This window comes from Amblyomma maculatum, chromosome 1 (genome assembly GCF_055883805.1).
Source record: "Amblyomma maculatum isolate TAMU_Amacu chromosome 1, ASM5588380v1, whole genome shotgun sequence".
Taxonomy (NCBI): domain Eukaryota; kingdom Metazoa; phylum Arthropoda; class Arachnida; order Ixodida; family Ixodidae; genus Amblyomma; species Amblyomma maculatum.
This window is the reverse complement of record NC_139344.1, coordinates 363,730,131-363,758,119: the sequence shown is the minus strand read 5'-3', so window position 1 is coordinate 363,758,119 and position 27,989 is coordinate 363,730,131. Positions and strand designations below refer to the sequence as shown.

Here is a 27,989-nt window from a genome sequence, read left to right as displayed (position 1 = left end):
GAAAACGAGAATATAGACGGCGCAACGTTCTAAGTGTGTTTAATGTAATGATGGAAATGAGAATACAAAGAAAGCTGTTCTAAAGCCAATTGGATCCCATTTGTATTATGGATCTGCGTTTGCTTACGAAGAGAGGATTAGGAAAATTCAGACCCAGATCGTACATAAAATGAACCCGATCGCTTGTGCGTTCCGATCCAATTGCCAAATAAATGAGTCTAATCTTTTGATGACTCCCGAGTCCCGCACCCAATTTCAGTGCAGTGTACACATTAGGTATGCTATGTTTCTGTCAAAATACAATTACTTCATGTATAAAACCATTTATTTCAATTATTCTGCAGTGAATTTTTCAACGATAATAACATCACCGTCCTGAGAATACAAAAACGCCACAAACACACACAAACACACACACACACACACACACACACACACACACACACACACACACACACACACACACACACACACACACACACACACACACACACACACACACACACACACACACACACACACACACACACACACACGCACACGCACGCACGCACACATATATTGCACACGCACACACTCATACCTCAACGAGATTGCAAGGATTTAGTTTTTCAGGTAAGCCGCAGCTATATTGGCGAGAAAAATATGATATTTTAGAAAGAAAGGCTCAATTTCGCCCTAAACCTCAGAAACCACAGAACAGTTCTGCGCATTTCTGTGGCATTTGCACTTCACATTTTTTCATTCAATGGATGTTGCACGGACTCATTCATTCCGCGAAAGCTCAGTGATCGCCCTATATCCCGCCTGCGCTCTTTCTTTCACAAGCTATATAGCATGCGGCCGACATCGCAAAACACGCTCTGTATTTTTTTAAAAGAGTCCTGCTTCAAAAACGTAGCTGATTCATTTTTTAGACAAAAATGAAGAAGAGTGTTGTTGAACTTTCCAGTTTATTTCGGTCCTGTCAATCAGGCATGCGCTGTTCATTACACGCTGAGAATAAAGGCTTATTTTTGTCTTTTCACCTTAGAGATGGTTTCGAGCAGTGCCACGTGACAACACGGCAGAGAATATAAACCATGATCTAAGTCTAGTTCAGTACCGCTGCCGAGCTGCGCAACACACATCGACTGAGTCATGCCGCTAACGTACCTCATGCTCCTCGTTGCAGTCGCCGTGCAGCTATCGGTTGCGACCGCTGATGATGCCAGTGAGGTTCCGGACGCTTTCCTGGTAAGATCGTTCAAGACCAAGGAGGGAGGGGGAGGTAACAGTGCATAATGGTTTGAAAACTGCGCTCACTTTCGTAATTTTCTCTGGAAAGGTGAGAGAAGTCAGCAAGTTGACGCATGTTTCAGGATGCCTATGCAATGCTCCTTCCAAAATTCCTATATATTTAGGCTCATTCAACCTCACAACCTCTGGCAGGGCAGGATTCTAAGAGGGTTTGTAATGCTTCTCCACAAGTGTACTCACTCTGGAAGGAGTGTAGATTGACAGGCGCACGCCACAAAAAGAAACTATGACATCTAGCTGAAGAAAAGAGATAGTGGAAAAATGTTAACTGAAACATATACTATCTCTACAATCCAACCATAGATTATATTGTAATGTAAGCTTTACGTTTCTATGCTACGATTAGCGCTTGTGTTTATGCGCTTCTTTTAAGTATGGACTTTTGGCGGAGCTCTCACGCAGATCAATAATAGCTGTTCTCGACTCGAATTGGCTTTTCCAAGGAATAACCGTCAAAAGTCTTTAGATATATACCCACGGTTACAGCTTGTAATGCCGATAGATTTTATTTTCTATTAAGAAAATAACCATCGCTGACAGCATCCTTTTCCGACATACCCAATAACGCGGTTGTCGCAGCGCACCGGCAAGGAATCAATATTCGTTTGCCATTTATCATATCTTTTCTTTACTCCTTGTTATTGCCGTAAGTGCTGGTAACTTTTGAGAAATTTAATGAAAATTATGTGTGCTTATAAATATTGTCCCAGAGTATGTAATGCAAGCAGGGACGAAGCAGCTACACGGAATACTGCCAATTGTTCTCAAGAGAACAAGAGCATAGTTAAGAAGCTTCAGAGAATGAACGCAGCTAACCGTACGGGTAGAACGCAGACGACAGACGCATCAGAATTGAGACACTCGTGAGAATCAGGCTTACACTCTAGAAAACAAGAAAAGCAGCTTCAATACTCATTTCAATCAGATAGAGCAGCCGGGAATTTCTGCGCAGATATAAAAAATACCCACATTCCCATCAATAACAATAACGAAAGAAGCGCTGGATAAGATGTATTAAAAATTTCTAATATTGGAGAAAACGACGTCCTAATCAAAATCCCTAGCGACATTTTTGTGCTCAGTGACACGGAATAAAAATTTCTAAGCATGCTTGATGGCCTAGAGAAAGTAAACATGATTGATCTGGGAATAATGAGGAAATTAAAGGTTATTATTTAACAGTCACGGAAAGGAGCGATTTATTATCATATGAAGCGGATAACTGTAGGATGTAAGAAAAATTCTAGAGGGCACCTTGGAGTACTGAAGTGCTATGAGGCGAAAGCCATTATAGCGTGGTGGATCGTAGCCCTCTACTACAGCACCTCTACTTCCCCCTCTCCTTTCGCTCCCACCTTCTTCCCGTGACATCACAGTACACCGGCGTTCTATATTTCGTTTAGAGGAAAATAAAGGCGCTGTATCTGTTCTCGCAGAATGCTGCTAACCTCACGGTACACAAGAGGAATTATGATGACGTTTTAACTATCTCTCCCGAAAGTGTGACACCCTCTGCCGACAGCCTATGCCGACCGACAGCTCCTGCTGACAATGATTAGACATTAAACGCTTTCGCCTTAAAATACCGCTTCATAGGGCCGGTGTTTGTGTCTGAAATGAACTACGAGAAACTCCCAAGAAAAACAATTGTCGTGGTTTAGCTCTGGTTAACCCTGATTGAATTGCGAAAGCAACGGCGGAAGCTTCGTTCGTGTGCTACAATATTCCCCTATCACGCCCTGTCAGTGTAAGGTGCTTCATTATGATGGACACTTAAGCTCATCCTTTAAGGGTATGACGCGAGAGCGTAAGCTACCAGCCCACATATAAAGTCGCAATGCAACCAAGTCGTATGGACGGGACTGCGTGTCGTATATAGGGGTAACTAGAATGCAAACAGTTCTGGCAGGCTGATTCTGATATCACCCTCCCATATGAAGGAAGCGACCCGAGTTGGCAGCTCCTGCCCGTGAGATAAGGGCAACGGGAATTCAAATGTGTTGGCAGGCTGAAGTTTTTATGAGGAGACCGTAGCTGCGGTCACCCGAGGTCTCACTTTGGCTGTCTTACTAATGCTTTCACACTAAAAGCATGAGATGCAACGCGTTCAGCAGAACTATTCAGATTACAATCGCATTTCTCCATTGCCACCCAGTTTTAAAGTTTATGAAGAGTGTGTTGTAACGACCGTCACCTATGTAGGACTGTAGAAATGACGTATGGCTAACAAAAATGGTAGGACGTAAACTTAACACAGCAAAGCGAGCCACAGAAAAGGTGATAATAAACGCACCGTTAAGCTATAGGAATGCAAGTAAATTATATGTTTCTCTAATTCCAAAAGTAAAGGGGCATGACTGGTTTCATAATCAAAAGAGCGCGAACGTACACACAAAAAACAGCACACTAAGGAAGACAGTACCAGAGCTGGGAGTGTATCTCTTGTTGTGCGGAGTTTTCTGTCCAAGTGTGGGCTATTTTTTCACCATAAATATTCACCAACAAATCTCAAACATCTCTGCATGGCCGAAGAATACCGTGCAAGTTAAAGGTAGACTTTCCTGTCTTAAGATAACGGAGTTGACTCCAAATGAGACAGCGCGTACATTTGCAACTAGTAAACACAACAGAGCGTTAGGAGACAAAGTCTGCGGAGACAAGGAGGTCGCAGCTTACACGCGGATGGAGCGATCCGAGGTACATTACAGGGGCTCTCTTCTGAAGTTGGCTCAGTTTGGATCATGAGAGTGAATTCAGGTATGACTAAGCGCGCAAGCTGTAGTTAAAGCTCATGGTTTTAAAAGCTGCTGCAGCTACACTTTCTTAGCCCTCTTTGTAATTTTGTTGCAATCTTAAGCTCGAACACTAAATACTCCAGATATTTTTCCCGTGACACATTTCCCGCGCTCACTAATTATTAAAATGATAAATGCGGGAATAGGACACTTTATACCATTTCTGCTTCTTTTCAGGGTAAAATATGCTAAATAATTACTCGATCACAATGATGTCCTTGAAAAATAGATTTTACCGCATTATTCACGTAGCCAAAGCGAAATCGGCAACAGTAAAGAGTTTAATTTGATTTAAATGAAGAAAAATATTGTCGGCAGCATGTGTGTTTACGAATCGGCTGCAGTACACAAGCCAGGTTACCCATATGATTGTGTATGAGGGCGAACTAGCAAGAAGTGGTGAAGGAGGAACGAAAGCATGATTTCACAAAACTGCTTGAACATGCTGCAATCTGGTCCAAACCTGAACTATCTTCCATCCGTACTTGTTTATTAATTGCGACCGAACAAATCTCAAGGGTATTTACGCTTAAATTTATTGTTCTTTGTGAGAAACATTTGCTTTCCTCTCCTCCCCCATGATTTCTGGTTGTGAAATCAATTAGTGCGTAAGAAAATATATTCTAAGAACTGGCAGTAGCATGATATGAATGAGTTAGATATGATGTGAATTTTTGACGGCGTAACCAGAGGGGCAAGGAAGGAATAATCTTGCAAAGATTTTTATTTTTTATGCAAGTGGGGAAATTTTCGCTTTTCTCCGCAACTGTGCTATTAGCCGGCAGTGTGTTGTCAAATGAGATACAAAAAAAAGCAGTATCGAAAGAGTATTTAACACACTACGAAGTAAGGGCGAACCACGACTTATAATTCTAGACTGTATACACGTAGGTGACGAAAATACAGATTTCAAGATAAGGCGAATAGGGCTTCTTGGCATCGCTTCCAAGCAGGGCATATGCATTGATTTGAAACTTAAAGAACCTTCAACGAAAAAATTTGGCAGTGATCGATGTATTTGTAAGAAACGACATGATGTAAAATATCCTCTCTGAAAAACTGTGCGTAAAAACGGAACCCTCGAATAGATACCCATCGTTGCGTTTAACCAGTTGTGTCTTCATGTATCCCGTTTTGCTGCGGTGTTTTTCACCGTGAATCAGTTCCAACTCGTCCAAATCGCAGCGCTAATTTATTTGAACAATATATTAGGAAGAAAATAAATTCAGGATTATTTCCGGGATATCGCTTTCATTCAGGGCAGCAGAAACATTGCAAATTTTGGGTTATAGCGGTGGCTGGGCATCTTCTTTTTCTAAGTGTGCGTGCAGATGCCTTTGTTTCAGATGTGACGTATATCTTCATAAATGTACATATTTTCACGCTTGTATTTCCTTTCTTTCCGTTCCTCTCAGATGTTCAGCAAATTTCCATTCGCTATTGCTATTTATGACAGTGACAACGATACCATATTCGAATGTCTGACGTCTAAGAGAGCATGGCTTGACTTGGATTCCAAAAAAGGCGAATATATTTGGCTTCTGAAGGGCCATAATAATAATCCCAAGTAAGTTTTCATTTTAAGTACAGGAATAACCATAGGCACAACGCTCAGTGCAAATTTCTAGGCGATTTTTCTTAACGGCGGCATTTGATGCAATGATGACCACAGCTGTGTGCTCTGTGAGACTCCAACGTAACCAAAATACGAAATAAATTGTGCTCTTACCGTTTAATCGAAGAAGTGGGCTAAAGGTTTGGAAAACTCCTCATGAATATTTCAAATAAAAAATTCACGTAATGTTCGACGATAAAAGTCGTAGTTGACGCAAGTTTTAATTGTGCAGCTAATAAGCGCCAAATACAGTATTGATGATGAAGGAGAATGTTTTTGGGTACTTGAGAGAATATTTTGGGAGGCAGCCGAGCATTACAGATAAGACAATATGAAAAGAACAAAGTGAGGACGCGGATCTTGATACGTTGACCAGATGCGAAGTTAAGTACAGAGTATGGTTAATGGAGTTCTTCAATATCGTGTAGTCGAAGCCGGATGGGACATTCTCCTGCAGGCGAACGCAAACGAGAGCTACGTAATGAAACGAATATTGCACCATGTACTACGTGATTGTTATAGAGAGCAAATTTGGAGCAACCTTTATTAGAAAATGTGCTATTCTGCTCTTTAGTATACGTGGTCGTTTGAGCAGAAATGACGTGCACGAAAGTGACAAAAAAACGACATCAAAAAACCTGTGCCCAACTAGACGTCCGCAACGTCTTTTATCGCATGCACATTCTCCAGTGTGCAAGGAGATATCTTTGGTATAATCGTCATTGTCTAATTGTTAAGATAGGCGTCGAAATAAATTGCAGACGATGTTGTCTTTAAAGTTTAATGCGGCATCCTATGTTATGGAAGCGCGAATAATTATTTCTGTGCCCTATGGAAGAGATTTCATGCCATTTAAACAATCCAACTTATTGTTTGTAGGAAAACCATTCCGTTTTACGTCGCTGAAGGGAATAGCCCCGATACATTCCTGTACATGGAGGGCTCAGGTGAGATTTTGTTTAATCAACCTAAATAATTTTCTTATTTACTAGATTCGTCGCCCAAGACCACTATGTAGAGCGTTTGTTTTATAGCTGTTGTGAAAGTGTGAGCGACGTTCGGACCATAATGTGGGTTCAGTTTGGCCTCATAGCAGGAAAGATTGCATAATGTACTTTTACAAGCCGCTGCTTCAATAGTCGCCGCTGCGTCAATTCCTGCTAAGTAGAACATATGTCATGTAGGTAGACGTTAGGAAATTGCTTTTTCAGGAAGAGGCATATGAAACGTGCGGGTGGTAAAGTTTATTTAGCCCACCGTAATGATGTTGTATAGGTTACTGTGAGCCATCTGTACACTTACTCTTCCAGAATATTGCCACACCGCTGACCATCTTCTGGCGCCACCAAGTGGCCGAATGGCTTGGCACGTGGCTAAGCTTCATCCTCGTCTCTCTCGAGTTTTTCGCTTGATTAAAAAGGGCCAGCTCGGTTGTTGTGCTGCTTGCTACGTGTGTTGGTGACATTTGGTGGATTGTGCAGGATAAGATCCCATGTACGTTGCCCCCGAAGACGTCACTGACGCTGCTCATCAACGCGTCGACGCGACTCCTGTCCATAAAGCCAGCCGTCGCCTGCGAGGCCTACAACCTGAGTTTGAACCGCTGTCCACCCCGCTACGAACCATGACATCCACGACGAGCAGCCAGACAAGCCAGCCTTCCAGCAACGCCCCACCGTTCGTCCTTCTCGCACCGCGATCACCGCCATCATTTCATGGAGACCGGTTAGAGGATGTGGAAGACTGGTTGGCCAGTTTTGACCGTGTGGCTGCATTTAACCAATGGGACGACGAGCGGAAGCTAATGAATGTGTACTTCGCGCTGCAAGACTCGGCCAAGACGTGGTTCGAGAACCACGAGGCATCCTTTGTCAACTGGGCAGCCTTTCGCCGTGAGTTACTTACAACATTCAGCTCGAGTGCACGCAAAGAAAATGCAGAGATTGCAATTCGTTCAAGGTCTCAACAGTCAAATGAGAGTGTGGCCATGTTTGTCGAGGACATGATGAGGCTTTTCAATCGGGCCGACCCTACCATGCCTGAGGCAACGAAGGTACGGCACCTCATGCGCGGGGTGAAGGAGCAGTTGTTCGCTGGCCTCATTCGCGACCCCCCAAGAACTGTCGCAGATTTCGCGAGAGAAGCTACCAGCATGGAACGTTCCCTGCAGGAACGGAGTACCCAATACGGCCGCCAGGCAAGCGTAGCGGCCACACCCTGCTGTGCGTCCGTGCCAGCAGCCAGCGACGAGGCATTGCGGGAGCTTGTGAGGAGCATTGTCCGCGAAGAGTTAAAAAACCTCCACTTGAATGCTCCCTCTGCAAATAATTATCCTACCGTGGACGTCATCCGTGATGAAATTCGGCGAGCGGTGCAGCCACCACCACCACCAGCACCACAACCGGAGCCATGCATCATGACTTATAGTGATGTCTTACGTCGACCTGCTCCCGAGCCAAATCCATTCCGTCCCGTTGTCGGACCACCACCTCGCTACATGTGCCCCGTCGAGCAGCCACAAGATCTGCGCCCCGTCGAGCCACAGCAATACCAGCGTCCCGCTATCAGCAAGGCGCACTTGTGGCGCACGCCCAACAGACGACCACTCTGTTATCACTGCGGCGAACCTGGTCACATTCTTCGCAATTGCCCATACCGGAGAATAGGCTTGAGAGGATTTCCACCAAACGCGCCTCGACCCCGCTATGGCGAAAGACCACAGGAGATTGAGGAGTACCTGGCTGCTAACGAGATGCAGCCAACGTCACCACAACGGCGGTCGCGATCGACATCTCCGAAGCGTTTTGCTTCGCCCAGTCGGTACTCTTCCTCTGGGCAATTCAGAGGCACGTCCCCTCACCGGGAAAACTAAACACGGCGACCTCCGGGGGTGGGGCCGCCGCTACGTTTCAGATTAAACAGCCTCCACCCGACGATTTGACGCGACGGCCCGAGCGGCGACGACCCGATCCGATGAACTTACCGACGTGCTGCGAACGCATTGTTTCCGGGGAAATTTTTGTAACCGCCGACAGTTGTGATGTGACCGCACTTGTGGATACCGGCGCCGATTTCTCCGTCATGAGCAGCCAGCTAGCCACGGCACTCCGTAAGGTTCTGACGCCTTGGTCTGGGCCAATGATGCGTACCGCCGGTGGTCATGTAATGACGCCGATTGGCATGTGCACTTGCCGCATAGAGATCTGCGGTTTTACTTTCACTGGCACATTTGCCGTATTACAAGAGTGCTGCAAAGATCTAATTCTCGGCATGGATTTTCTTCAAGAGTATGGTGCGGTTATAGACCTTCGGGAGCAGCTCATGGTATCGTTTTCAACGAAGCGAGCCGTTGATAGCAACACGGACTTCCGGAAAACGATGTTGCGTGTCTGTGACGACCACATAACGATCCCTCCGCGTGCGAGCAAGTTCGTCACAGTCGAATGTGATCATAGCGCCGGCACGAGTGGCATTGCTGAAGCTAACATGTCACTGCTTCTAACTCGACAAGTTTGTGTAGCTCGGGGCCTTGTCGAACTTGTCCGTGGCCAAGCAAACGTGCTAGTGACAAACTTCACATGTGAACCCCAACATTTGACGGCGAACACGGCGGTCGCTTATTTTGAAGAACTTGGAGAATGTACAGGCCAGTACGCTTTAACCAACACGTCAGACCCCGACAATGCGACGCCTACAGCCATTCAGACTGATGTGAACCCGCACCTCTCGCCCAGTGAGAAACGCTGCATAGATAATCTTGTCAATTCGTTCCGAGATTGTTTTGCATCAACCTCCAAGGTCCGACAGACGCCACTAACGAAGCACCGAATTATAGTTGCCGATGACCAACGTCCGCTATGTCAGCGTCCTTACCGGGTGTCTTCAAAAGAACGTGATGCCATCCGCCGCCAAGTAACAGAAATGCTCCAGGATGACGTTATCCAACCGTCGACGAGCCCCTGGTCTTCGCCTGTTGTCCTCGTGGCAAAGAAGGATGGAACCTTGAGGTTTTGCGTGGATTACAGACGCCTCAACAACGTCACGAAAAAGGATGTGTACCCCTACCACGCATAGACGATTCCCTCGATCGCCTTCGCCATGCCACTTACTTTTCGTCCCTTGACCTCCGCAGTGGATATTGGCAAATAGAGGTTGACGAGCGAGACCGTGAGAAGACCGCTTTTATTACGCCAGATGGTTTGTATGAATTTAAAGTGCTCCCGTTTGGCCTGTGTTCGGCCCCTGCCACATTTCAGCGAATGATGGACACTGTACTCTCTGGTCTGAAGTGGCAGTCATGCCTCGTATATCTCGACGACGTTGTGATTTTCTCGGACACGTTCGACGAGCACCTGAAACGTTTGCGCGCTGTCTTCGAGGCCATCCGATCTGCCGGTCTCTCTCTAAAACCCGAAAAATGCCACTTTGCTTTTAACGAGCTGAAATTTCTCGGCCACATTGTCAGTGCTCGAGGTGTTAGCCCAAACCCAGAGAAGACGGCCGCTGTCTCTTCATTCCCCAGACCAGCGGATAAACGAAGCTTGCGTCGATTTCTCGGCCTCTGCGCGTACTATCGTCGCTTTGTTAACAATTTCTCCAAGATCGCTGAGCCTCTGACCCGCCTGACAAAAGACGCCGAGCCGTTCTTTTGGGGCCCCGACCAGGAAAACGCTTTCACGGAACTCAAGTCCCGTCTCCAGTGTACGCCAATACTTGGCCACTTCGACGAAGAGGCCGACACGGAACTGCACACGGATGCCAGTAACGTTGGCCTCGGTGCGGTCCTTGTTCAGTGGCAGGACGGTGCAGAACGTGTCATCGCTTACGCCAGTCGCACTTTGTCCCGTTCCGAAGTTAATTATTCAACTACCGAAAAGGAGTGCCTCGCTGTTGTGTGGGCAGTCATGAAATTTCGTCCGTATTTGTACGGTCGTCCGTTTCGTGTCGTGAGCGACCATCACTCTCTGTGTTGGCTGGCAAACCTGAAAGATCCATCGGGTCGGCTTGCTCGATGGAGCCTTCGGTTGCAAGAATTTGACGTTACAATCGTGCACAAGTCCGGCAAAAAACACAGTGATGCTGACTGTCTGTCCCGCGCCCCTACTCCCTGCCACGCGGACGGCTCTGACGACGATTCCGTTTTCCTTGGTGTTATCGCGACGTCCACCTTATCCCGAAAGCAGCGGGCTGACTCTGAACTTTTACCCCTCATTGAATACCTCGAAGGAACCGTGTCATCTCCTCCTCAGCTCTTCAGGCGCGGACTGTCGTCATTTTGCCTGCGTGATGGTGTGCTCTACAAGAAGAACTACGGTCCAACAGAAACTGCTTATCTGCTTGTAGTACCCACAACGCTACATGACGAAGTTCTTCGTGCGTGCCACGATGACCTTTCTTCCGGCCATCTCGGGTTTTCTCGCACATTGGCACGGATACGCCGAAAGTACTACTGGCCCAGGCTAGCTGCCATTGTGCACCGCTACGTCCGTACCTGCCGTGAGTGCCAGCGGCGGAAAACACCACCCATTAAACCAGCTGGGCTCTTACAGCCTATCGATCCCCCGAAATTCCCATTTCAACAGGTCGGCATGGACTTACTGGGCCCATTTCCGAAGTCCTCCATGGGTAACAGGTATATAGCGGTTGCCACTGACTACCTTAGCCGCTACTGTGAGACCAAGGCCATTCCACGTGGTACCGCAGATGAAGTTGCGCATTTCTTCATTCACAGCATTGTACTCCGTCATGGTGCGCCAACAGTCGTCTTAACTGACAGAGGAACCTCGTTTACGTCGGCACTCACGAGTGAGATACTTCGACTCAGTGGCACCACCCACCGCAAGACAACAGCCTATCATCCTCAAACTAATGGACTGACTGAGCGGCTTAACAAGACAATTGCCGATATGATTTCTATGTATGTAGACGATGATCATGGGAACTGGGACCGGATTCTGCCGTATATCACGTTCGCATACAACACTGCACTCCAGGAAACAACACGCTTCACTCCATTTCATTTGGTTCATGGACGCGAACCCTTGACTATGCTGGATGCCATGCTTCTTCCAGATTCTGCTCCCTCCACTGTCGTGGGGGCTGACCAATTTATTCGTGACGCAGAAGCTGCACGCCAGCTTGCCCGACAGCGAATTCGGCACCAACAAGTACACGACGCCCAGCGCTACAACCTGCGACACCGAGAGGTGACTTACACGCCCGGCGACCAAGTCTGGGTATGGAGCCCAATACGGTTGCGAGGGCGCTCTGAAAAGCTTCTGCGGCGATACTTTGGACCTTACGAGGTGCTCCGCCGCCTCAGCGCGGTGAACTACGAGGTGCTACCACAAGGCACTGTACGCTCCTCTCGGCAGCCGAAATCTGAAATAGTTCACGTTGCCAGAATGAAGCCCTATTACAATCGGTAAACCAATTCAGGATCCAAACCAGAGCCAGAGACTTTCCCGTATTACTTGCCCCGCTTTTCGACTATTCCCCTACGCTTGCGGCATCGGGTCGATGCCCCTTGGAAAGGGGGCAATGCCACACCGCTGACCATCTTCTGGCGCCACCAAGTGGCCGAATGGCTTGGCACGTGGCTAAGCTTCATCCTCGTCTCTCTCGAGTTTTTCGCTTGATTAAAAAGGGCCAGCTCGGTTGTTGTGCTGCTTGCTACGTGTGTTGGTGACAATATGCTCTCTCAAAATCTTAAGCCCACCAGATGACACCTTATTTCGCATCACGAATTACGCACTTTCTGTCTTTTCCTCTTTCGTAATATAAACGTTTTGAAATTTCTAGGCTGTTGCCTACAGAGCTTGTTAAACACATCAGCCTGCACAGCAAAGGCTCCTTGGTAACCAAAAACGGATTTCTTTTTAGATTTTAAAACGGTTATGCTGAGGAAGCTAGGAAAGCTCATGATGTCATTTCTTTTATAATTTTCAGGTCTTCTGTCAAAATGTTAGGCTTTTTGAGTAGCAAAATGACCCTCAAGTGACGAGGGAACTATTGGCTGCACCACCATACTCAAAGCCATTTCGGCACTTCTTGTAGTAGAAAAGAGAATGGCATGGTGCTGAGCGCATTGATATTGTTTACTGCGGCAAGTAATTGAGGCTACAGGAAACTTCCTACCAGAAAACCTTTAAAAATAAAACCTGTTTTGGTTCCCCATAATTCGTTAAAGTGAAGGTTATAGGTGATAAAATAGCACAAAATCATTGTACTATGCTCCAGGAGCACGGCATATATAGCGTTCCCAGAGCCATGTGTTGAGTCTGTAGCTTCCGCTTCATTTATAAAAAACCACTCCTGTGGAGAAGAGGTCCTCTGAAATTATTTGTGTTCTCAGACATCCACACGGTAAAGCAGTGTGTCGTAAAACAACTTGCATGGTTATATTAGGCAATTAATTATTAAAATAAAGTGTCTCACGTTAAATAGAAATATTACAGAAACAGAAAACCACTCTACACATTAGACGAACTCCAGGAAATGGTTTAGGAAGGTAATTTTGTCACGTGTTATAAAAGTCCGCCACAGGATTGTTTCACTTTGCTATTTACATTAAAAACGCGCTCCGTTGGTCCTTTAAGAAATATTGTCAGTCCGTGTGAGTGTAGCATAAACTTCAAGAGCAAGGTTTCACTGAACATCGGAAGGCTGTTACATTCTCGTTAACACTTTCATAACTGTAACGAAGCTACCTCATTAGTGTTTTGAAAATCCACCCTGTTAGCTTTTTACTTCATTTTTAGTTTTCGATGCGGCTCAAGCAAAATTGTAAAGCAAATATATCGGAATATATGAGCATAAGACGATTACCAATAACGAGTTCATACCAGCGCTTTACAATATCCCGCGGTTTCCTCATAGCCATTTATTTTTCTCCAAAAATCTAGGCTTGGAAACTCCTCAAAATTTTCCTTACACCTCGCAAGCTCTCACAGCTTAAGTAATGGGAGGTGTACTTTCTGTGGTCACTTTCCGATGCAAACAGTCTTAAAATTACTGAACTTGTTTTTCAGATGATGCGGAACCTGGGGTTGGAAAATTTTTCTACACAGACTATGAAACTTGTGGTGTCCTTACCATGCCTTACCATGGAGACCGTGAGTAATCCGTCCATTCCATTGAACCATCAAATCAGTTTTTCTGTTACCTCATGCATTCATTAAGAAATGTTACAGTTGGAGGGATGGATGGAATATAGGAGCGTCCCCTTTGAAACGGGGTGGTAGCAGTAGCTGTCATGTTCATTTTTCTCCCTATATCTTAATTATTGATTTAGAATGGTTAACTAAACCACCATTTTATTTATTAAATTTTGTTCCTACATTACTAACATTATGTCACTTCTCTTCTTTTAAGCTACCAATTTTCCAGTCGTTTTTTGCTAGTTTCCACCGCCGGTTTATTCACCCGGCTATTGTTATTTCTAAAGCCCAGAGCTTCAGGAACAGTGATTGCGCCTGCACCAACTTCCGAATGGATACCATTACATTCGAGTATAATATGGTCAATTGTTTCACTGGAGTTTCCACATACAGCACATGCGTCATCTCCATTGTTAAATTTCTTTTTGTAGCTGCGTGTTCTAAGGCACCTTGATCTAGCTTCAAAAAGTAGGGCACTGCCTCTTGAGTTATCAAAGAAATCTTCCTTCCTGACCTGCATTTTCCACTTTCGGTATAATTCCACACTCTGTTTCTCTTCCATCGAATTTATCCAATTTTTACCTTCTGTTTTTCACCTGTTGCTTAATGCTCTTTATTTCTCCGTCCTGGTTACTAGCATACTTACTAGTTAGTTTCCTAGTTCTTTTTCTCCATTGTGAGTCAACGCTTTTTAGGTTAATAAATTGGTTCACAGGAAGGGAAAGGCGCAGTAACTGTCACACTTGCTCTGTGGACACCCGAACCGCGCCGTAAGGGAAGGGAGAAAGGTGGGAATGAAAGTGGAAAGAGAGAAAGAGGAGCCGCAGTGGAGGGCTACGGAGTAATTTCGACCACCTGGGGATCTTTAACGTGCGCTGACATCGCACAGCACACGGACGCCACTTCGTTTCGCCTCCATCGAAACGCAGCCGCCGCCTTTTTAGGTACAGGTATTTAAATACTTTAGCTGCCCATCTGTTACTGTCCAATTTCCTCAGGCGTTTCTCATATAATATTTTACTCTGAGCTTCCCGTACTTCGAAAGATGCCCAGCCCATATCTCCCTGTACCGCCTCATTTGTAGTTTTGCCGTGGGCACCTAGTGCTAATCGTCCAACGGATCTCTGATTTGTTTCTAATGTCGACTGTACCTTTGATTTTAGGCACAAAACCGCATTTCCGAAAGTAAGTCCGGGCACCATAATTCCTTTCCAAATACCTCTAAAAACCTCATACCTATTGTATCCCCACAATGCCTTATGTTTCATTATCCCGGCATTCTTTCGCCCTTTAGCCTTAAGTGATTGCTCATGCTTTCCAATGTATGCCAATCCTTCGTTTACCCATTGCGAGTGCAGTTGTACATGCGAGTGCAGCGCCGCACAGGGAAGAGTATTGTTTCCCGCATGGAGCCTATAGAGTAGTCATTTAAGGTCAATTAAATCTCAGCCTACGTACAAACCAGTCGAAAAAACTACAGATTACTTTCTGGTGTCACAAAAGTATTTCTGTGTGGTTTTTAAAAGTGAACTGTTATGAAAACGAATTTCTGAAGTAACCCCAGACATTTGTGTAGTTTCGACAGAAAAGTACAACAGAACTGCCGGCTACAGAATTGTACGACAGAAAATACTGCAGACCTAAAGGAAAGTACAACACAACCACAAGAATTATGACGCTTACGACAAAAGTACAGAATATTTTGCCGTATTTGACACTGTTTTGTATTTTTTTCGACAGGTAGGACGCGGTTGCCAACTTTCCAAAGCATGCCACACTTCGCATTACTGGATGCGTCCAGTAACGAATCACATCCTTAGATCCGTGCATCCAACATATGATCCGGTGCTTTTCTTAAACGCCGTTTTACAGCAATGTGTTCTCATTTGTAACCGTGCCTGAAGGGCTTAAAATTCATCGCGTGTCAAAAACGTCTTTCATATGTCTCATAAATGGCCCATAGAGCTTTGAGAGAAAATATTTTAAGACCGGTTTAATAAAATTTAATAAAACAAACAAATAATATTGTTACGGACGACAAGGAAGAAGAAGCGGGCAGTGGCGCGGGCAGGAGCGCTCGCGCTAGGCCCGCCGCGAACATTCATTAAACGTCATCTACCATCGTCATCGGTCATGTTCTGTCTCCTGTCTTCATCGGCTTGCCGCGTCGTAACATTTGGTTGGAGGTGCGGCGTACGGCATCCCCATCCTCGCCTTGGAGCATCGACGCCATCTTCAAGCCGGGACCATCACAGAGAGCCCAGGGACATCGCCGAGCAGCTTCGCCCCAGCCCTTCAAGCCCAGACCTGAACAACTACCACCGCCCAGCCCCCAGCCCGGACCTGAAGACAAGGAGAACAGACATACTGATCAGAAACGAGATGAAGGACCTGAAAGACCCGAATGACCCGAAGGAACCGATGGACACGAACACGCAACCCCCGCCCAAGCTGCCCGACGTGACCTCGAGCCATCGGTCCCATGGACTCTGGTGACGGATGTTTGACAGCTCCAAGGGAGGCGGATCACCCACGCATCAAACATCGTACCGGCAAGCCGTTCTATTCTGCCTTCTTCCTCTTCTTCTTCAAGCATACAGACACGCCCATCATCACGCCATAAAATCATTAACATCGCTAAACTTCCTCGTCCACGATCGGGACGATCGCTCGGTGGCCCCGGGTCATGTTACGGACGACAAGGAAGAAGAAGCGGGCAGTGGCGCGGGCAGGAGCGCTCGCGCTAGGCCCGCCGCGAACATTCATTAAACGTCATCTACCATCGTCATCGGTCATGTTCTGTCTCCTCTCTTCATCGGCTTGCCGCTTCGTAACAATATCATGATAACTGTTGTGTATAGCCTGCAGGATACACGTAAGTGACAAGGCATGCCATATTAGAGGTCTTCGTGTAACCTGCGACCACCTCGAGCGTCTCAAGTTGTGCTGACACTCCGCAGCAAATTTTGCGCTTGCATCTCAAATCGAATGCGGTTGTCTGTGCGGGACCTTTTTTAATCCATTATGAAGGGAAGGAATCTTTATGAATGCGAAACTTTGTATGTTCCATTAAAGCTAGTCGTTTCACTGCCAAGATTCACCTACGGCATTGTTGTATTTGCGGAAAGTCGAGGTCGGCAATAAAGAAAATATACGTAGCGTTTACCGCAACTCGTGACATAAAAATATCGAGCATGCTTCTGGGAGGTGGCATCACATGACACTTTAGGACAAATAGTGTCGTAGGTTTCCACGACACTGTGGTTGTTTTTGTAATATTGTGTTCATCAAAGTCGTTATAATGACTATAAAGCGTAATTATGGCTGTGAGTAATGTCTGGACATACCCTAAACCTTACACACCAGTGAGCTGCCAACATGGCCAGCACATTTGAAAGAATTCGACACCACCAGCACCGTCGGATCATGAACAATTCAAGTTACATAACCTATGCAGGCCGACGTTCATACGGCTTTGTCAAGGAGGGGCTTTTTATCTCTGTCGCATCCCGTCTGGTGAAGCTCACATTAAGGTCCTCGTCTTAAGCATGCAAGTAGCTGGTGGTCATTGGTCTGTTACCTGGCCAATTCATGCCTTCGAAGCCGCCGGTGTTAATTTGTAAGCAAATTGGTTCTGCGTTGTTATTTGTCACGACACTAATATGCGCAATATCTAAATGTGTTGCTGATAGTGAAGAATCATAGTAATGACTCGTGTATCAGCATCATTATAATGCGTTATCATTCTCACACGTGATCATTCTGAACAGTCTGCAGAATGGCTTCGTCAAGCGATATGCAATTAAAAGGGAGTTTATTTCTTTAGAAAATGCTACAGGCGTGGGAAGCCTACTATAGTAGGCTGAAGCAGGAAAGGTAAAAACATGTTAACAATAAAACAAACAAAATATTAGTACAATATGTCAATGCGAAATATAAACTATGCAAAATACAATTACGAAATACCCATAGTAAGAATACAAAACAAAATTACTGTAAAACAAGGTTGACAAAATATAAATACATGACTGAAAATAAATACTGCTTAGCATTTATATAAAATAGTGAATAAAAATAGGCACAACAGTCTTATCGGCGACCATTCTATGTCTCCTGGTGCTAGCTGTTTTAGAACTGTCTTGTTTTATAGCTTAAATTTATTCGTCCAATACAAATACCAAGACATATTTTCGCTTTTTGTTTTCAGAATGCATCCTTTGGGCAACAGAAAAGAGCAAAGACTCTCTGCCTCAAAAGTGCTTAGACGAGTTTTCAAAGAACTGTGGTGTGGGAACCCCACTCTACGGCAAGGACTTGTGCAAGGACCAGGAAGTCAGCCCGTGGTGAGGTAGGTGGTCTTGCCTGCTGGTTTGAGTTTCATTTTAAGCCTCGTCACGCGTTCAAGAATCTCACCTCTGCATCCTATAATGATGCATGTCTTTTTTACTTGCCGTGAATAAAAATCCAAGCAATGGTAAGTGAGTAAAACAATGCCTACTAAAGGATCTCACATTTCATAATGCTGACGTTTTGTTGGGCGAGTTGGTTCATACCGTTCATTCTAAATGAACAATATGAACCAGTATGAATTCCATAATACCTTGTTATGAACCAAATTCCCCCTCTGAGGCAAAGAACACCCAGACCGATCCATCTGTCTTCGGAACTGCATGATGGTAATCAAAAAGTAGGGTACTGACAAATATTGTACTAAAATACGCCAATCTATTTGAAGAAAACAGAGAAAGAAATTATATTTGCAAGTACTGATGCATAGTTTGCGGTATGTCAGGTCGATGTTAATATATTTTCGTAGCTGTAAGGAGCCTGATTTTGAAAACAGATGCAATTGGCAACATACACTTTATGCTAAATGCACATTTCTAATCCTTTCATTTTTCTGGTTATATTTTCGTTTTGTTTTCAGAAGCACCATAACAGAAATGGCAATCCCATTTACAATGGCAATTAAAGGCGTTTCCCTGTATACACGGATTATGAACATTACTAGCAAGAAGAGAAGAGTTTTCATCTAACATTGTTTCTTCTTTTGGTTTATTTTCTTGCCTAAATAAATGTGTGAAAATATACATGTCTGATCTTGAACGTTTATTTGCGCTAAAAGTCGAGATAAATCGCCTCCTGTCCAATTTAGCTAAACTGAACTGTTACAATGCAGTGGAATGGTTGCGAGCAGAAATATCTAATAATAAACGGAAACATTTCCAGATGAAAACGCATTGCGAAAGGAGTCTGTGTTGCCTCTGACAAAAATAATTTAGGGTACCGAATTACGCTTATCTGTCCTTCCGTAACAAAATGGCTCGAAAAGCCCGGTGTTAGCGCTCAATACAAAGACAGCTGAATAACATACAAAACTTCTGCACTATTTTCTTCTTGAACGCTGTTCTACCAGATATCCTCTCTGCGTAAGGTATCAAGATATTCACAGATGCGTATGCTTGGAATTGTGGCGTATGTTCATAGTATGCATTATCATTTTTTACTGACGCTTATAAGGCTTATAAGGTTAGAGGTGAGTTCCATTTTCGATATGTTAAAACTTGGCACCGACTGGATCTTGGTCCTGACCGGACTGATAGTATCTCTAATAAATAAATAAACAAATAAATAAAAAAGGCTTCATATGGCCGCCAAAAATAACTAATTGAATGTTTTCTCTTCTGCGCTCTGCAAGAAAGAACAGTGCAATCGGTTTGTAGAAATAATATTTCAGCAATGTAATTTTCAGAGGTGTAACCTGCGCTCTTTCATAAAAACAATAGATATAGCCTAATCAGTGTCGCCATTACCTTGCAATATAGAGTATTTCCTTGCAATATACCGCTTAATTGGGTGTCACGAGTACACATCTAGAAATAAAGATTCTATCCATTTAATTAACCTTAACAGGTGAACTAGATACTATTTCTATGCATGCGGATATAGTACTCCTAAAGCGACACTTCTCTCCCCTGTACTGGACTGTGCTTTTTCCTATGAGTAATTAAGATTACTACCTTGAGAATATTCCCAGTGTAATTAATATACCGCTCTTTGCAATATTGAAATGCTAGCAGGGTTAAAAATGGTCAATGCACTTTAAGCAAACATTTTAGGTTACATCCTCCATAATATACCACCTGGAAGCAAACAGCCACTGAAGCCTCTAAGGAATAGAGGGAGTGCTTCCATGTTTCTTCAGTGGGAACTGATAACCCACGCAATGCAGTTGGTGAATCATTTATTGGCCTAAAGTTCATTGATTACACAGTAGATGAAAACAACCATGCGGATCTAGCAGGATCAAATGCACGACATCCCTGTACGGGGGATATTTATATTGCATGTAAAAAAAATTTTGTTCATATAGTTTGTCACCTCCAGCATTGCAAAACGCTCGCGCATGCAGGATCTCTCATGTTTTATGCTGTGTGCTAGGACGCCCTCAAAATTATATTTGACATCCGGATTGCCAGTGCCCCAGAACAGTTTTCCAGCTCATTCGTACCTTTTGCGAGCAAACTGCAAACGAAAAAGAAGGCTTTGTGATTTTCAACATTTTGTCACTCACCATTGCCCCCATTTTATGCTCTTCGGCTTTTGTTTCATACTGATAAACAGGGATCTTTACCCGAGTCTCCGCTTTTGTTGCAACGATCGCTTCTTTATTACAACCTTATGTTAAGTGCAAGTATGTTTTTTTTTTATTTTTGTGTTCAGTTAGCATGAAAAAGCGTGTAATAAACAGCCGTCAAGACTGTAATCTAGAGGAACTGCATGACTCAAATTGTTCAAGCAGGGCCCCGCAACGCAGGTTCTAAGACGTATCAAGTACAATATCAGCTCAGCGTTTTTAAAACTGTATTCAAAACAATCCTTTCATAAACTGGAGCACTACTGGCAGACAAGAGTTTATTGGTTCTTTTTTTGCGGCGACAGGGAACCTTTATATAAGCACAACTTTTCTGAAACAATGTAGTGTTTTATCTCCAGCCGTCAGATATTTTCTTACAAAGCTGAGAGATTTCTTAAGTAGCCATTTTTACATAATGTTTTACATTTTTACATATTGTTACCCCGTAACAATATTTTAGGTCGGCGGCCATGAGAAAACGAGGGTATTATTTGCTTTTACGAAAATTCACCCCTTCTGTATGTCATTGTTTAGCACAACAATGAAGGGGTCTGCTTGTAATAAGATATTTCAACTCGTCAAATAATAACAATTACAAGTTCTTGCAATATTTAAAATACGATTGCTGGACGTCACATAGTTACTTTCAATAACAAACGCTCTCTCTGCTCTTTAGAAGTTCATCCAGTGCCTTGCTTAATCCCGATTGGTCAAATAAACGTTTGTGGGTATGATGAGGCCTCGTGCCAATGGCAGTGCATTTTTGGAACTCTAAACAGCCCTATGTTTCCTCTGCTGTATTCGTGAGAGCTGCAAAACGCTAGCATTCAAGCTTTGTTTGAGCTTGAAGACAAACCTACCTTCCCTGTGCTTAGCTAAATATTCAAATTTATTAATGACATGAAAGCCACAATCATGTGCGCTCGTTATTCTGTTTCTTCAGAGAGATCTGAGTAGGTTTGAAGCAGAAAATACAGTTAAGCTTGGAAACAATACTTCGTGGATATATCCATACCCGGCAATTTTCAGATGCTCTTTAGGGCTGATTTTAGAAGAGACACTTTCCGACGTTTTAGAAAATAAGAACGTCAAAGTAATTACACGCCAGATTGTTTGTCTTTCCGAGAGTTCCTTCTGAATCGCGCATTTGCTAAGCGGCGCAAAGTAAGAGGTGAAAATCGCAGAGTGTATCTTTTCTTGAGGTTTCGTGCGAAGTTATTGCCTCCTTCAATTGCAAGCGAATGCGACTTGAGAACACTCCCCCGTCTATGCTTGTGCCTAAGCTTGCTTTCTTGAGAGCACGAAAAAGTAAAGGGTTTAATTTTTTGCACGATTTGTTGCTTCACCGAAAAGCAACCGCGTCATCCAAAAGCCTCAAACTAACTGATAAAACTTCTATGCAGAAATGCAACGCTACACGCAAAGAGGCTTGCAATGGGGATTGACTTAGTAAAGCTGTGTGTCTAGCGGCAAGATTTTGGACATCAAAAACAGAAAACAAATCATGTAACCACATTAGAACCTTCCGGCACGGTTATGTAGCGCTCATACCAGAAGGCAGTGTAAAAATTTTATTTAGATGCATTTATCATTGCTCACTCATCCCTCTCGTTTTAATAAAGTTAACCCCGGAGAAGGCTGGACTCCTGAGGTGAATTAGGTCATGCAAGGATGTGGTATAGTTATGTCTAGCCAGATGCCCACACGGAGACACTTGTCGAAACGATAACTACCGGACTGAAGAAATATCTACACTCCCGTCCCCTCCCAACTATTCCCCCCTAAACTCTCCCTCCGCTCCCAATCAATTATTCCTCGGTTTTCTTTGACTAGCTTTCTCAGTAATATCTGCAGTATTGCTACGACGCAACGGACCATCAGGCTATCATGCTACCTTCCTTACTGCTGGCTTGACAAACGTATACATATAGATAACACACAGATAACAGATAACACACAAGGAGAAGGAGAACCCAGCTGAGAGGTGTAACAGCCCTTCAGAGATGGATCTCGGAGTAGAATTGAAAAGAAAAATGTGGTAGCGCTAAGTATAGTGGAGAGCTGCTGTGCATGTGGGTGCAGCTATCAGCACGAAATTATTATGGACCTCGTTGAAGAACATCTGACGTCGAAGTAGTTCACGTTCTCAGCGAAAACTAACAGGAAATATTATGACAGATCGTAGTTGACCGGGTACACGGCCATGCACTGATTTATCGGTGGGTTTTGGGGTGTTACGTAGCCACGTAAAGGCTGTGTCGGCAAGAGCTGCCAAATTAGGAGCGGCCATTTTATTCGAAGAGATGAGATAGAAATCGAACCTTGCGAACCCTTTATATCGCGAGTGTTTGCAGCACCTGAAGGCGATTACTGTTTGTTCGCACGGCTTCCTTAAAGCAGGGCTTTATATTCATGTCGGCTTGTGCTTCCCATAATCTGGTACCTTACAACTACTTGCTCAGTAAATGGAGGGTCAAATTTCAGACATTTTCAACAAAACGAGTAGAAAATGGTATCTACATGAAGCTCAATCTGCACAAGAGCCGCGGATAGGTGCCGTTAACGCTGCCGCTCAAGAGGCTTCAGCGTGGTTTTCACCTCATTCAGCTACACTAAATGCAGCTTTCAGTGTGAAAATCATTCACTCTCAAACGGAGGGGCCGGGCTTGATGTAACGCTGCGAAACAAAGAACAACCAGCCGTGCACTAAACGCTTGGTGCTCAGCGAGAGATGCGTGCCGGATTCGTAGCTTTGTTCTGTACTTTAGACTTACACTATGCGTTCTTTCCTTGGGCGCGCCACACCTTTCATGCCAGTGGAAGACTGCTAGACAATTTCCGAGTATTTAATCACTTCAGTTTGTCGTATCAGTGGCGGCAGCGTGCTGGGGAGCGCTCTTTGAATTCCCACCCAGCGTATTAATAGAAACAGCTTCGTCAAGCCTCTCCGCCACTGAGAGTGGTCGGTTACTGGCAAAAATAATTTAATATGACGAATTTGTTTATAGTAACACACCTTCTTGTGCTGTGAGGGACCTTCTTTTTCAACTAAGCAGAAAGAATGTAATCGCTATCGCAGTCGTCAGCTGTATAGCTAAGAAAGATTGTGACTGAAATCGCAAACTAAAAATATGCAAAAAAATATTCAACTATGAAGATGCTTCGATCGTAGTGTGATGCCACTAAAATGTGCTTGATAAGAAATGCTTCAGAAAGGTTAAATGAATAACGGTTTAGAAAGTTTTTAGTTGGAGGCCCGCGCGGCAAAGTTGTAATGATGATAGCTTTTATGTGCGCATTTCTCGGCCTAGCGTCTGCATTGCTCAGCCCGAAACAACACAGGTCGAACAGATGCAGATTAGACAAGCTAACGAACTGCCTTCAAGAAAGCATATCATGACACCGCGGTAGGTTATCTAGCCTAATTAGACTTACCTAATACGTAACATCGTTGCCATGGTAAAAGCACGTTGATCCTAATGGATTTGCTTCCCGCACGACGCAAGGAGGTCGCGATAAATACGCTGACCAGGTTGAATGAGAATCAATGAGACGTTTGAGAGCATGAAGTAATGACAAATGTTAGAAATAAATGGGAACTGTGAGCCAGCAAGTCACTGTCAGTGGAAGTTGCCAATAGTAACAAAATTAGAGCTAGAATTGGCGTTTTTCACGCAGGCGTTTTGCCGCTGAAATGAGCTTGTCACAATAGTAAATATCCAGCAAAATATTTATTTTCATTCGAGCAGAATGAAAAAATATGCTGGATGTTCGGCTGGTGATTCGGCCTCTTACCACCATAATTTGGCACGTTTGAGAAGCAGTGCCGCTATACGAGTGGATAAGAAGGGTAGGTGGCGACACCGCATTGATTGTCCTTGTCTCGAGACATAAGTATGTAGCCTTTGTCTCCCCATTTTGGTCCCCAGCTGCAAGAAGAAACAAAGTAAAGGTTGACTTACACTCAATAAGGTAGAAATCAAACACACTCCACTGTCTGCTGAGTGGTCCTCTTATTTTGAAAAAAGAACGCGCTAGCCTATAAACATTATGAGATTCAAGTTGCTGATTATTAAACATCTCACAGTCTCCAGCTTAGGACTATGTATTTGCAAAAGTTCATATAAACTACGAAAAATGTCAACCTTTGCATAAATTCAATATATTTTCAAAGCTTATTTGTCGAGCATACCATAAACGTCATTCTAGAGCAACATTAATATATTTATTTATATACATCATTTTCATCGTACGCATCTCTTCTTTGATTTAAAATCATTTTGTATTCGTGCTTGATATTTCCCTTTGCATAGTAACAATCAGAGTATATGTCCTGCTAATGTATATTTTATGTCGGTAGATCTGGCGAGTATTCTTATGCAAGTTATAAGTTTTTCTCAAAAAAATCAGTCTGTCGTAGCTTCAATTAGAGCAATATAGTTTTGGAAATTATAATTTCTGCTTTTATTGTAGGCAATAAGAATGCATTTGTTTTTTCCCATGTTGCACGGAATGTGGGGCCCCACTAGGTCCGATGTAGGCAAGTGGGGCTGGGGCAACCATTATAAAACCTGCATCGATCCCCGATGGAGCAAAAGTGAACAAGCCCCATTTGGGCTTGCCCCTGTTCCTCCTGCAGGGGTCCCATAGCGGCGTTGCTCGAGCACATTCCTGCATCCAGACCACAAGGGTCATTTGTCGGATATTTGAGGGCAATCCAACCTATATGTGGGCTCTTTATGGGAAAGCCCTCAATGATCTGAAATGAGGGCGCCCCCATTAAATCTTTGTGGGATCAACATCGGCCGTAGTGGGGCAAAAAACGGACATACCCACATGCTACCCCAATCGGCCCCTTGCAGGTTACTTGAGGGAGGTGAAATATAAATAGGAGGTCAATTTGGGCAAGCCCTCGTGAAGCCCAAATGAGGCAGCCTTAGCTAAACCGCTTTAGGTCCCACATAGACTGTAATGGGGCTGGAAGACGGTCGTGCCCGCATGGTACCAAAATCGATCCCTTGTGGGGACTTTGAAGGCACGTGCAACAGCATGTGGGCTCTAGGTTCCAAAACAACACCCAGCCGAATTGGGGCTGCTCACAAAGAACTGCTGTAGGTCCCACATCGGCCGCAATGGGGCTAGAAGGCGTGCGTGCAATTGTGTAATCATTCTTTCCAACCTTTATTTGTATTAGATGTTGCCCTAAATTACTATTATAGATGATTTGTATAACACTTGTTGCCATGTTTAGACGGTTAGAAATATTACATGGCTTTAGTTCTCGCGCTCATGCAAATTGCGCTAAAAATACTAAAACATAATGATTGCTAACTGTTGCTCCTTATGTGGTTGCTGTGGACAGCCTGCAACTCTCAGCACAATATTACTGTTCAGAACACACATTTCCATAGCCTGAACAAGAGAGTCCTTAACAGAAGATTCTCCGCTGCATACACCTATTAAATTGCAGGTGGAACCAGGGAGAGCCAGGAGTGAAGAACGGCCTGTTCCTGGTTCATTGGCAGCCGCAATGCCCCAGCGACCAAATAGTGGGGACTCTTCGCTGCGGCCAATGCGGAAGACGTCCTGTGCAGACGAGGACCTGGTAAAGCGGACTCTTTCTTCGGACAGCGGATCGGGCCCGTGCGGTTCGGCGCCGAAGAAAAAGCCCAAGAAGGTGGACGGCAACGAGGCAGATGAAATGGACACCAGGCCGCCAGAGAACTAAGCACCATGGCGCCAGCAGAAGAGCGACAGGGCCGTAACGGTCCACATCCCTTCCCTTTGACCTTCAGTGGTCCCGGCGTCCATTCCAAGGCGCCATCAAGGGACCGTGCACCGTGCTGCACCGTGCTGTGAGTCTGTCTGCATCGTTTGTTTGTTCTATAGTTTCTCAGTTTGCTGTGTTGAGTTCATTCCATTTATTTGTCATGGCTTCTTTTAAGTTTGTTACCTTTAACGTTAGAGGGTTTCGCAACCCTGACAAGCAGCGCGAAATTATTCATTTTGCGCGACTACACCAAATTGATGTCTTATTTTTGCAAGAGTGCAATTTACGCACTCCATCCGATGTACTATCTTTTCGTTCTCGCTTTCATGTTGATGCTTTTTTTTCGCTAACAGACTCACGGTGCTGTGGTGTAGGGGTTATTTTCATATCTCCCGCGTTTCGCAATGGAGCGCATTGCACATACGGTCCTGACGGGCGGGTTATTGCGGTGGATTTGTTCTTAGAAGGGCGGAAGACTCGTTTCGTGAACGTGTACGCTCCAGTTACAAGGGCACTCACCAATGACTTCTTCAAATCCATTGCGCCCTTCTTTCTGGATTCCACCCCTCATGTTTTGTTGGGAGATTTTAACTGTGTCCTAGATTCGGAGCGAGACCTTAGAGGACCAGGGCAGGGCTCATCCTGCTACCACGCAAAAGAGCTACGGAAACTCGTGCGCCAGGTCCACCTCTCGGATGCGTGGGTGGTGCTACATGGAGATGAATTTATGGCCACTCGCACGAGCACACGTAGCTCTAGCCGTATAGATAGAGTCTACGTCCCTCCCTGTTTGATGCCCCTCCTGGTCTCCTGCGAGGTGCTAAATCTCCCGCAAGATATGGCAAAGTTTAGTGATCATGTACCTGTCATGGCCACATTGAAATGTTCAGCAGGCCGCCCGACGCGCCCGAATCTGTGGCGTATGGACGCATCGTTAATGCTGGATGGCAAGAGTGTCAGCGACATTCGGGCGGAGGTGTCGAACTCTATTGCTGACATTAACCAGCTGTCCTAGTGGCGCGACATCTTGTGCAACTTCCCCGTAGTAGAGGAGGCCTCGGTGTACCGTGCGTCCAAACGGTTGCGCGGACTATGCTGACCAAGCTTGTCGTCGGCCTTTTGGACCAAGCAGATTACCCAGGACGGCCCCTGCTCTTGTACTGGCTAAGCACTGCGAGGAGGGCCTTCACCCCTCAAAGACATTTGGGGCCGCGAGCAGAAACGCCGCACCCTTTCTACCAAGCGGCCGCCAGGTTCCAGGAAACGCTTAATGTAGAGCTGCCAGAGGTAAACATAGAGGAAGTGCCGCCAACCGAGATAAGCGCCCTCATGGCGTGTGCTCGCCTCAGCGCAGAAGAGGCGGAGCGAACCGATTCTAGGAGATGGAGAACATGAGCCGCAAGCACAATGCCAGACCAAGTTAAAGACTTCGAGTGGCGACAGCGGTGGGGCGTACTCCCGACCCGGGATCGCCTCTATCGATGGGGGGTTGTCCCCAACAATCAGTGCCCGCAGTGCGGAGCACCGGAGATTGGCGACCATTTCGCTTTTGAGTGTCGGGTGTCAAAGGTTATGTGGCACCTAGTACACCGTATGTTTTCGGTGCGGAGAAACCAACCGCGGGGTGCATTCGCGCGGCTAGTTGTGGCATGTACCCTTTTTGTCTTGTGGAAGCGCCGCTGCCTGGCGGAAGCACGCAGGCAGCCAGTACGAG

The 27,989-nt window shown here is 45.0% G+C and overlaps 2 protein-coding genes across 2 annotated transcripts in view; one reads left to right on the top strand and one right to left on the bottom strand.

Moving 5' to 3' along the window:
- The first annotated feature begins 748 nt into the window (after positions 1 to 748).
- LOC146207990 (uncharacterized) lies at positions 749 to 18,215 on the top strand. Its single transcript, XM_084577909.1, has 6 exons — positions 749 to 805; positions 1,186 to 1,236; positions 5,510 to 5,661; positions 6,589 to 6,656; positions 13,740 to 13,823; positions 18,076 to 18,215. The coding sequence occupies exons 1-6, from the start codon at positions 749 to 751 to the stop codon at positions 18,213 to 18,215; spliced, it is 552 nt and encodes a 183-aa protein (XP_084434035.1).
- Positions 18,216 to 24,273: 6,058 nt separating this feature from the next.
- Positions 24,274 to 27,989, bottom strand: part of LOC146207985 (procathepsin L-like) — a 138,824-nt gene continuing 135,108 nt past the window's right edge. Inside the window, exon 6 of the mRNA XM_084577908.1 lies at positions 24,274 to 24,434. Within this exon, the coding sequence (XP_084434034.1) occupies positions 24,335 to 24,434 (100 nt within the window). The 3' untranslated portion in view covers positions 24,274 to 24,334. The remainder of the gene's footprint in view (positions 24,435 to 27,989) is intronic.